This window comes from Coregonus clupeaformis, chromosome 24 (genome assembly GCF_020615455.1).
Source record: "Coregonus clupeaformis isolate EN_2021a chromosome 24, ASM2061545v1, whole genome shotgun sequence".
NCBI classification, from domain to species: Eukaryota; Metazoa; Chordata; class Actinopteri; order Salmoniformes; family Salmonidae; genus Coregonus; species Coregonus clupeaformis.
In genome coordinates this window covers 54,704,687-54,716,843 of record NC_059215.1, presented here as the reverse complement: position 1 = coordinate 54,716,843, position 12,157 = coordinate 54,704,687, and the positions used below count along the sequence as shown (strand labels likewise).

Sequence of the window (12,157 nt, the reverse complement as noted above, 5' to 3'; positions counted from 1 at the left end):
GAACCACAGCATTGAAAAATGTATCTATTAATTCATAACAACAAGGCAATCAAAGCAGTGGTCTTTACTAAATGTTTCAGGAAGCCAATCAAACACTATTCAGATATGTGCACCTCACTTACAAGAACGGTGGGTTCTCCAGGGATAGGCGGGGGCCCGGCAGAGTCTCCGTGTAGGGGGGCCAGGAGGGAGGAAGGGGGGGAGGCGGAGGAGAGCGACGGGGTGGGCTGCTGCTCCACCGGGCCTGTTGGAGGAGCCTCCTCCCCCACTCCTCTCCCCCTCTCCAGGTCAGGAGAGGGGGAGGAGGAGCGGGAGGTGGTGGAGGAGGTGGTGGAGGAGGAGGAATGAGGAGAGGTGTCTGATGAGGAGGACGCAGGAGGAGGGAAGGAGGAGGGATGGAGCGAGTGCGGCTCCGAGGATTCGTCCCCTCCTGCCGATGTGGAGGCTGCTGACACTGAGGTGGGACCTATAGTAGAAACCACAGCAGCTCCCCCCGTCACACCTGCCCCACTACTATACTCCTGATACAACAAGTTCCTCAGCTTTTCATCCAGAGTCTTAATGCGGTTGTCTACAAACTCAATTTTGGGAGGGCCCTCGCTGTCCGACTCAGCCACAGAGGATGGCTGGACCGGGGAGGGTGTCAGGGTGAGGGAGAGAGGCGGTAGGGGGGCATCAGAGGTTGTGTTAATGTTGAGGGGCAGAGAGGAGTCTGAGGAGGGGTGTAGAGGGGCAGAGTGACTGACTTTATCCTCGGTCACAATGGCCTCCCATGTAGACAGCTCCCACTCTGACTGTTGGAACAACGGCTGGTCCTGGAGAGGAGCCTGCTGGGGCTCCTGCTGCTTCTGCTGAGGGTTAACCTCTTGTTGTTGTTGTTGTTGCTCTAGCAGCTGTTGTGACTGTACTAGTTGGTGTTGTGTCTGTTCTAGAGGGAGTCTGTGCGTGAGTTGTTGTTGTTGTTGTTGTTGAGAAGCTTGCTGTGGTTGTACCAGTGCCATGTTTAGTAGCTGTACTGGTTGTTGTTGGACATACTGTTGGTTCACTGACTGGGCTAGCAGCGCATGTTGCTGCTGTAACACATCTCCCTGTATGGCTGTTACAGCCATAAAAGACTGCTGTTGTTGTTGTTGTTGTTGTTGTTGTTGGAGCATTTGCTGTTGCTGCTGAATATGTAGTGCCTGTTCCAGACCTAACTGTTGCTGATGCTGTTGTTGTTGTTGTGGTGGTAACTGGTGTAGCTGTGGCTGTTGTTGTTGTGGTAACTGGTGTAGCTGTGGCTGTTGTTGTTGTTGTGGTAACTGGTGTAGCTGTGGCTGTTGTTGTTGTTGTTGTGGTGGGGGTAACTGGTGTAGCTGTGGCTGTTGTTGTTGTTGTGGTAACTGGTGTAGCTGTGGCTGTTGTTGTTGTTGTTGTGGTGGTAACTGCTGTAGCTGTGGCTGTTGTTGTTGTTGTTGTTGTAGTAACTGCTGTAGCTGTGGCTGTTGTTGTTGTTGTTGTGGTAACTGGTTTAGCTGTGGCTGTTGTTGTTGTTGTGGTGGTGGTGGTAACTGGTGTAGCTGTTGTTGTTGTTGTTGTTGTGGTGGTGGTAACTGGTGTAGATGTTGTTGTTGTTGTGGTGGTGGTGGTGGTGGTAACTCGTGTAGCTGTTGTTGTTGTTGTTGTTGTTGTGGTGGTAACTGGTGTAGCTGTGGCTGTTGTTGTTGTGGTGGTAACTGGTGTAGCTGTTGTTGTTGTTGTTGTTGTTGTGGTGGTAACTGGTTTAGCTGTGGCTGTTGTTGTTGTTGTTGTGGTGGTAACTGGTGTAGCTGTGGCTGTTGTTGTTGTTGTGGTAACTGGTGTGGCTGTTGTTGTTGTTGTGGTGGTAACTGGTGTAGCTGTGGCTGTTGTTGTTGTGGTAACTGGTGTAGCTGTGGCTGTTGTTGTTGTTGTTGTGGTGGAGGTAACTGGTGTAGCTGTGGCTGTTGTTGTTGTTGTGGTAACTGGTGTAGCTGTGGCTGTGGCTGTTGTTGTGGTAACTGGTGTAGCTGTGGCTGTTGTTGTTGTTGTGGTGGTAACTGGTGTAGCTGTGGCTGTTGTTGTTGTGGTGGTGGTAACTGGTGTAGCTGTGGCTGTTGTTGTTGTTGTTGTGGTGGGGGTAACTGGTGTAGCTGTGGCTGTTGCATGTGTAACTCTGTGTTCTGCATTTGGACAGGCAGTTGCTGTATCTGTTGTTGTAGTGCCAGTGGCAACATATCTGTCTGTGGTTGCAGGGACATACACTGTTGTTGTAACGGCTTTGTCTGACTGAGCTGGGGCTGCAAATGTAGCTCAGACTGCTGCTGCTGTTGTTGTGGCTGTAGTTGTTGCTGTTGCAGCATCTGCAACTGTTCAATAGATTTTTGCAACGCTTGTTGCTGCTGCTGCTGTTGCAGTTGTATCTGCTCTTGGTACACTTGCTGTTGTTGCTGTACCTGTTGGAGTTGCACAGCCTGCAGGTGTTGTTGTTGTTGCTGTTCTAGGAGCTGTTGCTGCTGCTGTACCTGTTGCATTGTCTGGAGCTGCTGTTGTAACTGGACCTGAGCTTGAGGTGGAGCCTGAGGCTGGGCTGGCATGCACTGAATCAGAGGTTGAGTGTGTTGCTGCTGCTTCAGACCTGCATGGCTAACAGGAGGAGAGGCCACGGCTGCAGACACAGCCACTGGAGGCTGGATGGAGCCGGTGGATGAGTGGTCCCCTGCAGACACACACTGCCCTGGGGCTGCCACTGCTACTACATCCCCTAGGCTTGGGCCTTGGCCCTGGCTCACCATGGAGCTGCCACTACTAGCTGGGGAGGTCAGAGCTTCAGTTAGACAGGCTGTGGTAGAGGGATCAATGGTGGTAGAAGCGGCTACCATGGTTGGGACTGGGAGGTTGGTAGCGGTATTTGGGACATGGGTTGGAATGGAGGATGTTGCTGTGGTGGAACTGGAAGTTTGGTCGATGGAAGCCTGCAGGTCTGGGCCTAGGCCAGCTGAGGCAGCGGGGACTGGGTGTAGGACTGAGGCAACAACTGCACTAGTAGAAGCCGGGTCAGAAACACTACTGTCAGAGGCAGCAGAGGCAGTCGTGTCAGGAGCGGGGGCAGCAGTGGCTGGGGGGGCAGACATGGAGGCAGGGGTAGAAACGGTGGAGATGCAGGTGGAAGCAGGGGTCAGGGCACACAGGGTGGAAGTGGGGCAGAGAGGAGGAGAGGAGACCATTTCAGCAAAGGAGGAGTCCAATCTCTGGGATCCTCCGTCCCCCTCTAGAGTATGTCGACCAATCAGAGCAGACCAGAGAGAGGAGGTACAGAGGGTTAGTTGGTGTTACTCAACAGACAGAACCAAACACAGCAGAATGTACCCCCTTCACACTACTGAGCAGAGCCCAGCCGTACTACACTGGCCTGGTTAAGCTTCCACCATAGTTGCTGCAACTGTGTTAGAAAAGTTGCATTTTGTGTACAGTGCATAGCCCATTAATGGAGCAGGACACTAACTGCACAGGACAGTTCAGAAAATATTTCAACCCCTACTGGTTTTCGGGTGGGCTTGGTGGTGTGAAAAGGGTATGAATGCCCAGTGTTAAATGACTGTTAGCCCAGACCCGGGTCCTGTTACTGTACCTCGGTCAGTGTCTGTAGACTGGGGCACCCTGACCTCTCCGGTCGAGAGAGGTGGAGGGGTGGATGCTCCTCCCTGGTTGGATGTGGAGTCTCTGTGTCTGATCGTCTGGTTGATGAAGAACCTCCATCTGCCCACCGGAGACGACTGAGGCGTCCCGTCCACTGGAACATAAAATAATATATAAAAAGTCCCACTTTAAACTTTAAACTAACTACAACTTTCAAGGTTTCCTTAAACACTTTATAAAGCCTACATATATGTTTTAGAAATCATTCAGAATAATTCATAATGCTTTATCAAGGGGGGTGCTGATTCCATTGGCAGATAAAGAGAAATAACATAGAAAAGGTCCCACTTTAAAATAACTACAACTTTCAAGGCTTCATCAACACTTTATAAGGCCTATAGCAGGGATGGGCAACTTTGATGGTGTGGCCACAAAAGATCGGAATTAATCATGAGGGGCCGCAAATGTTGTTGTCACCGCCCTGAACATTTTGCAATGTTACAACAACTAATTTCATGCAATTCTACACATTTTGCCATAAGGTGGAGAGAAATGTTTGCAGTTTTTAATATGATCTCTGAGTGAGAGTGACTAACAAAATCAATGGTGGCCCTGTGGTCGGTAATTCGACCATGATTTTTGGTTCCAACCGCTGTGTCTTTGTGAGACGCAGAGTAGGTGAACGGATGATCTCTGCATGTGTAGTTCCCACCGTGAAGAATGGAGGAGGAGGTGTGATGGTGTGGGGGTGCTTTGCTGGTGACACTTTCAGTGATTTATTTAGAAGGCACACTTAACCAGCATGGCTACCACAGCATTCTGCAGCGATACGCCATCCCATCTGGTTTGCGCTTAGTGGGACTATCATTTTTTTTTCAATCGGACAATGACCCAAAACACACCTCCAGGCTTTTTAAGGGCTATTTGACCAAGAAGAGTGATGGAGTGCTGCATCAGATGACCTGGCCTCCACAATCACCCGACCTCAACACAATTGAGATGGTTTGGGATGAGTTGGACCGCAGAGTGAAGGAAAAGCAGCCAACAAGTGCTCAGCATATGTGGGAACTCCTTCAAGACTGTTGGAAAAGCATTCCTCATGAAGCTGGTTGAGAATGCCAAGAGTGTGCAAAGCTGTCATCAAGGCAAAGGGTGGCTACTTTGAAGAATCTAAAATCAAAAATAATTTTTTGGGTTATTACATGATTCCATATGTGTTATTTCATAGTTTTGATGTCTTCACTATTATTCTACAATGTAGAAAATAGTAAAAAATTAAGAAAAACCCTTGAATGAGTATGTGTCTAAACCTTTGATTGGTAATGTATATACTTTTTTTGTTTTGTTTGTTTGTTTTTGGAAATTGATCCCGGGGCCTACAAAAAGGGGGCCGCGGGCCACCAGTAGCCCATCCCTGGCCTACAGAGATGCTTGACTGGGGTGCTGGAAGAAAAAGAGAAATCCTATATAAAAAGGTCCTATTTTAATGAACTAAAACTTTACTTCCAAGGCTAAATGAAGCTGCCTTAAACAGAAATAATTCATAATCATTCATAACGCTTTATAAAGGTGGGGCAAAAGGATTAAGCCACATTTGGCAAAGCACCAGATATCATGACCATTTATAGTCCACTAGAAGAGAGCATGCTGACGCTGTCCCTGCTCCGGCTTCACGAAAGATGGACACAACTCTGCACTGACTTCATGGTCAGACTCCTAAAATCTCAATTCAGGGACTGGCTACCTCCTGACCGAATCACAGTGACAGGCAGGAACACTCGCAGCCAAAACAAACGGACTGAGCTCACCAATCTCATATTTCTGCTCTTTGAATAATGAGTGGCTTTAAGACCACGGGACATTTTTGATTGAAATGGTTTCTCTTATTTTTAAATGTTGTTGCTCTTATCCATTAAAATGTTGTATACGCATGAATTTCAGTTTGTAATGACTGCTGTATGAGTGCAAAAATAAAAAATAAAATACAGTATTTCAACTAGAAGATAGAATGATATTACATCATGTCAATCGAACTGTGTAAAAGGTTCATTACAATATAATCTATTTTATGAAAATGTAATGGGCAATTAAGTTGTCATCTTTCGCTTTTATCTCTCTATCTTCTCATCTGTATTTTCCATTCCAAGCTCAGTAGATTATAGCCTATAGATGCTGTAGGAGGAGTGGTGGGGAGGACAGAGGACGGAGGAAGGGCTGCCTCTCAAATAGCATCCTATTCCCTATTTAGTGTACTACTTTTGACCAGGGGCCATAGAGATCTGGTCAAAAGTAGTGCACTATATCGGGAATAACGGGCCATTTTAGATTGTAACTCACTTGCTGTGCCTGTTGGAGTGCTCACATACAGCTGTTCCATAGACCCAGTCTTGACAGACAACAGGAAGACACAGAACAGACCATGTTAACATACATACAGGCAGAATTACATGGTAATAAATCAGATGAGTTATGGTTGCTCCAATGCATTAGCTACTGTAAAGGCCCCTGTATGTTCTCCATACACCATTACATATGACTTTAGCTCTCTGTATGTTCAGTGTTCACCTTGCAGGATCAAAACGTTGTTTGTTTATTAATAAAGATACGTGGTGGAGCTCATGAGTGTGCAGGCTCTATTTCCTTTATTTTCACCATAATATAAAACATGGCTACTGACATAGTGGTTCCATAATGGTAGGAGAAAATGACCAGACAGTATATGGACCTGTTTCAAGGCAACATTATATCCAAAGCAGGACATATTGTACCCTGGCTGTACTATGTGTATGGTGTTAAGCATTTAAAACTGTATGTCTGTAAAGATTTAGAGTAGAAAAGAGCCGAACAGACATTACATACTGGTTACATCCCAAATGGCACCCTTCCTATCTCCCTATGTAGTGCACTACTTTTGACCAGTGGCCATAGGATTCTGGACAAAAGTAGCGCACTATGTAGGGAACACAGTGTCATTTGGGACGCAACCAATGTTTTCAAACCAGACCTGTTGATGTGTGAGGAGAATTTCCTGAGCTCTCTTGACAATGGACCTCAGATCTTCCACAAATGTCTCTTTCTCTGACTCACGGACAAAATCCTCCTCCACCTACACAAGCCATTACAGATACACAAATTGATACACAATAGAACACACTTTTTAAAACCAAACTTAATGGACCAAACACAGGCTGCATGGGGTAGTTGGCATTAGTCCAAATGAGAGTGCTTGCTGCAAAAATCCTCATCCCATCTAATATAATATAATCATACATGAATATAATCATATGTAATATATCCAAACAGGTAGATGTTTGTGGTGCTATAATCCCAAACAAATGTCCATGTATAACTGTGTGTTGGTCTAGTCACCATGTAATCTGCGATGTCTTCAGGTGCGTCTCCGTCAGTGTCGAACTTGAAGGTGACCATCTTGTTGCTGTGGGTTTCCAGCTGACACTCCACCATGTTGTCCCCAGAGCCGGACACCTACGGAGCACAGCAAGAGAAACCATGTTGGCCTTTCAATATCTTGGACACAAACATTTCTTGGACGTTATAATTTCTTGGACATGACCATTTCTTAGAAATCTTTTACATCCTGAGAGGGATTAATACTATTAGGGATACTATACCTGAATCATGCTCAGTTGAAATGCATGTGATCCTTTATCCGGCCCCCGATAGGACAATCTCCTCTGAGACTTCACCCTCTCTAGTTTCCCATTGGCCAACATCTGTAAATCCCCATCCCCATTGGCTGGAACAGAGCTGTGGTCAAATTAATAGTACTCCTATTGTTAGTACTTCAAGTAAAGTATTGGGCATAACCTCTTCTAACATGAAAAACAAACGAAAAGTAGAACATTGACAACCGGTCCCTAGCCCTTCCCCTTGGTCTTAACCCTTGGATGATTGCAGATCTGAAGGGTCTGGATAGGTATAAGCAGTGTAGTGGTGAAGCATCCACCATATCACTTCCACCTTATAGATCTGCTAACATTGACCGGGGGCTAGAGCTATGGAGCGAATTGGGAACGACGTTGAGAGTAATGATGTGACACATACCCTGAAGTGGAGTGTCTCTCTGTGCCAGACTGGTTTGGACTCTCCTGTAGAGCCACATAGATACAGACAGACAGACACACAGACAGACCAACGCACACACAAATACAGACATACAGAAAACAGCAAAAACCCACAAAGAAAAGATACATACCAAACCATTAGTTGACTAATACAAATAAAACTGAAATGGTGAATACAAAAAATAAATGAACGTATATTAATGTAAGTTAAAGGAAAACACTTGATCATGTTGTTGTAGTACTGGTTAGTTTAAATCAGAACAAATACCATACAATCGTACTTAGCGTAACTGAGTAAAAGGAATGGGTTTTATTCTATATCTTAAAAAGGGTGTGGCCCTTGGATTGCTCTCTACTGTATACACATTTCTACAACCGGCTGGTTATTGGTTGCAAATAGTGGTAGTAATGGAACAGTATGCAGTAGTGGTAGAGTGGAGTGCACTTCTGTACCTGAGCAAGGCTCAGCAGAGCAGGGTCACAGTCTTGGAGCGAGGTTGGGGGCAGCAGCAAGGGGGCGTTAGAGTCAAGGGGCTGGGCAGCAGTGGCGGCAACAGGCGGGGGAGAAGTGGGTTCGTCAGCCAGGCCAGGCAGGGTTAGCTGACTCTCTGGTGGGGTGGGCTGGGTCTCTGGGCCAGGGGTAGCAGGATGGAGGGGTGGCAGGGAGGCAGGGCGTGGTGCTGTATGAGAGGGGCTGGGGGGCATGTGTGGAAGAGGAAGGGAAGTAGCCTGGGGGGGATTCAGAGGGTGCTGTTGCTCCGTGGTGGCAGCCACCGATGCGGCCTCAGCGAGCTGGGTCTCGGTGTGGACCTGCGTCTGGGCCAGTGTCTGGGTTGGAGTGTTTGCGAGAGCTTGCATGGCCGTCTGGGTGTGTGTGTGGGCGGGTAGCGGCTGCGTCAGCTGAGCCTGGTGCTGGGGGGATGGTGGAGGACCTCCTGCTCCTGCTACTACCTGACTGTAGAGGGGTAGGGCTCTAGTCTGAGTCCCGAGCTGGGGCTGGGGCAAGTTACTGGAGGCTGCAATCTGTGCTGGGTTAACAGTGGGCTGCTGGGGCAACAGATGTGGGGGGATCTGAGGAGGCTGAGAAGCCAGTTGACTTGGGTTGAGAGGGGGAATTAAGACTTGCTGCTGCTGAGGGGGAAGGGACTGCAGAGCCAGCTGGATGGGGGCCGGAGCTGGGGATGGAGCTGGGGCTGGGGCTTGGGCTGGAGCTTGTCCAGTCTGTTGTTGTATGTGTTGGGGCGAAGCAGAGACCAATGTGGTAGGGTCTATGGCCTTGGCTGCAGGGGCTGCCATGACAGTTCCAACACCAACAGATCCAGGGGACAGCATTATCTGCTGGTACTGCAGCATGGACTGTTGTTGCTCCATCAGTATCTGCTGTTGCTGTTGTTGTTGTTGCTGTTGTTGTTGTGTTACTTGTTGAGTGATGTCCTGTTGTTGCTGCTGGACTGGCTGCATGGCTTGCTGTTGGGTGGGCTGAAGTGCAGTGACATACTGCGGTGCCAGTAGGCCGGCCGGAGCCTGGTGCTGGGGTTGAGGCTGCACCACCCCTGGAAGTTGAACACTGGGCTGCACTAGAGACTGGTGCTGGGGTTGAGGCTGGACCACCCCTGGAAGTTGAACACTGGGCTGCACTAGAGACTGGTGCTGGGGTTGAGGCTGCACCACCCCTGGAAGTTGAACACTGGGCTGCACTAGAGACTGGTGCTGGGGTTGAGGCTGGACCACCCCTGGAAGTTGAACACTGGGCTGCACTAGAGACTGGTGCTGGGGTTGAGGCTGCACCACCCCTGGAAGTTGAACACTGGGCTGCACTAGAGACTGGTGCTGGGGTTGAGGCTGGACCTGGCCTTGCATGGGGGGTATTGAGACTGGAGGTTGGGGTTGGACCAGAGCTGTGCTCTGCTGCATACGAGGCATCATCTGAGTCTCAAGAACGTCTGGAATCTGAGTCTGAGTCAGGGCCTGGGTTGGATGCAGAGGCTGGGGAGTCTGCTGGATGACTGACTGCTCTGGTGCCTGGGCCTGTATTAGAGATGGCATCTGATGGGGAGCCTGTACTAGAGGAACCTGGGGCTGGATAGGGATTGGAGGACTTGGTGCCTGGATCGGGGCCACCATGTGAGATGGAATCTGGACCTCGATCATCTGGGGCTGGGCTTGGTGTGGAGGCTGGGGCTGGGCTTGGAGTACTGGGACTGAGACACTGCCCTGGCTCTGAGGGTGAGCTTCATTCCGAGCTTGAATCTGGGCCTGGCGGGGAATCTGTGGCTGAATGGCTACAGGTATCACCTCCTGACCCTGACCCTGGGTGGCCATCTGAGCTTGGACCTGAATGGCCTGTATAACCTCTGCTGCTGGTACGGCTGGGGCTATAAGGGGGATCTGAGGCTGACGTTCAATGACAGAGCTCTGATGGTGCTGCTGTTGTTGCTGGGCAACGTACGCTTGTTGTTGTTGCTCCAGTAAGATAGCTTGTTTTTGTTGATGCTGCTGTTGTTGTTGTTGTTTTTGTTGTTGTATCAGCACCACTTGCTGTTGTTCTGTCAGTTGCTGCTGGGTTAGGCTAGTGTGACTAGGTGGAAACGAAGCAGCGTTTTGTTGTTGTTGTTGTTGCAACGTACATACATCAATCTGTTGCTGTTGAATCAACGCTTGCAGCTGGTCACATTGTTGCTGAATCAAAGCGGTCTCTTGTTTCTCGCTTTGTTGTAATTGAATTATGGCAGTTTGCTGGTGCTGCCGCGGTTGCCCAGTCTCTTGCTGTTGTTGAATCTGTTGCTGCTGTTGTAGCAAAGCCTGTTGGTGCATTCTCTCCGCTTGTTGTTGCAGTAGCAATGCCTGCTGTTGCCGTTGTTGTTCAATCTGTTGTTGTAACAGAGCTTGCTGCTGTTGTTGCTCCAATTGCTGCTTCTGTAAAATCACTTGTTGCTGTTGAAGCTGTTGCTGTTGCAGCATGGCTTGCTGTTGTTCCAACTGTTGCTGAAGCACAGCTTGCTGGTGCTGTGGGTTGACTGGATGACTGACGACCGCCTGTTGTTGTAGTTGGGTCGGTTGTTTCAGCACAGCTTGCTGTTGTTGTTGCAGCTGCTGTAAATCCATTTGCGGTTGTTGTATCTGGCTCACTTGGTGAGCCTCCAGTTGTTGTTGTTGTTGCTGTTGTTGCTGTAGGAGCGCTTGCTGTTGCTCTAGCTGGTGCTGTTGTAGTTGCGCCTGTTGTTGCTGTTGCTTTAAGGCTTGCTGTTGCTGCTGCTCTTGTTGCTGCTGCTGTAACATCGCTTGCTGCTGCTGTTGCTCAAATATCTGCTGTTGTAACAGCGCTTGCTGCTGCTCCAGTTGGTGTTGTTGTAGTTGCGCCTGTTGTTGCTGTTGTAGCAAAGCCTGTTGCTGCTGTTGCTCAAGCTGCTGTTGTATGTACACTTGCTGTTGTTGTTCTAGTAACATTGCTTGTTGTTGTTGCTGATGTTCTATCTGGTGTTGTTGGTGTAGTAACAATGTTTGCTGCTGTTGCTGCTGCTGCAGTTGTTGCTGCTGTTGTACGTCAATTTGCGGTGGTTGCGCATAGGCTTGGCTTTGATCCACTTGCTGTTGCTGCAATGACAACACCTGTTGTTGTTGTTGCTGCTGCTGCTGTTGTTCCATTGATTGTTGTTGTTGTTGTTGTTGTTGTTGTTGTTGTTGTAGTAATGCCTGCTGCTGCTGTTGTTGGTCCATTGATTGTTGTTGTTGTAGTGAGGCCTGCTGCTGAACCAAAGCTTGCTGCACATACACTTGCTGCACTTGCTGCTGCGGCTCAGTAGTTTGCTGCTGTTGCTGCTGCTGTTGTTGTTGTTGTTGTTGTTGTTCCATCTGTTGCTGTATCAGTACTGCCTGGTTCTGGGGAATTACATTGGCCTGTTGTTGTTGTTGTTGTTGATGCTGCTGCTGAAGCGAGGCAGCTTGTTGAGCCTCCATTTGCTGCTGCTGTTGTGGCTCCATCAGTTTCTGTTGTTGTTGTTGTTGCTGAACAATGGTCTGCTGCTGGGGGATCATGTCAGGCAGTGCTTGCTGGGTTAAAGGCTGGGGTGTCATCTGGATGACGTTGGGAGTGACGTTGGCCTGGGTCTGTTGTGGGAGAGGGACCATGGCCCCCACTCGTCCTGTTGGGTCCCCCGCTAACATGGGAGCTGTGAGTATTTTGAGCTGGGCTTGGGGGGAGACTGGGGGTGCGTAGGACTGGGAAGGGGCCATTTGTGCAATCTGTGACCCATCTGAGTGGTATGACTAAGATGGTTGGAGGATGGTAGTCGCAGGGTAACAGAGGGATGGTCAGGTGGGCAGAGGGAGTTATGGTAAGAGGGGAGAGGGGGGATTGAGGTGGAGAGAGAAGGTAAGAGTAAGTATTAATCATATGATTAAATCAAAGAATTATAAACAGTTTTAGAAAACATGAA

At 48.8% G+C, this 12,157-nt stretch overlaps 1 protein-coding gene across 1 annotated transcript in view; it reads right to left on the bottom strand.

Moving 5' to 3' along the window:
* The window catches only part of LOC121538310 (serine/threonine-protein kinase WNK1), a 69,849-nt gene that overhangs the window by 19,709 nt on the left and 37,983 nt on the right, over positions 1-12,157 (bottom strand). Inside the window, exons 10-18 of the mRNA XM_045206936.1 lie at positions 8,175-11,987; positions 7,702-7,745; positions 7,269-7,404; positions 7,006-7,122; positions 6,641-6,742; positions 5,974-6,022; positions 3,629-3,790; positions 1,903-3,268; positions 123-1,293 (exon numbers count right to left, since the gene is read on the bottom strand). Of these exons, the coding sequence (XP_045062871.1) occupies positions 123-1,293; positions 1,903-3,268; positions 3,629-3,790; positions 5,974-6,022; positions 6,641-6,742; positions 7,006-7,122; positions 7,269-7,404; positions 7,702-7,745; positions 8,175-11,987 (6,960 nt within the window). The remainder of the gene's footprint in view (positions 1-122; positions 1,294-1,902; positions 3,269-3,628; positions 3,791-5,973; positions 6,023-6,640; positions 6,743-7,005; positions 7,123-7,268; positions 7,405-7,701; positions 7,746-8,174; positions 11,988-12,157) is intronic.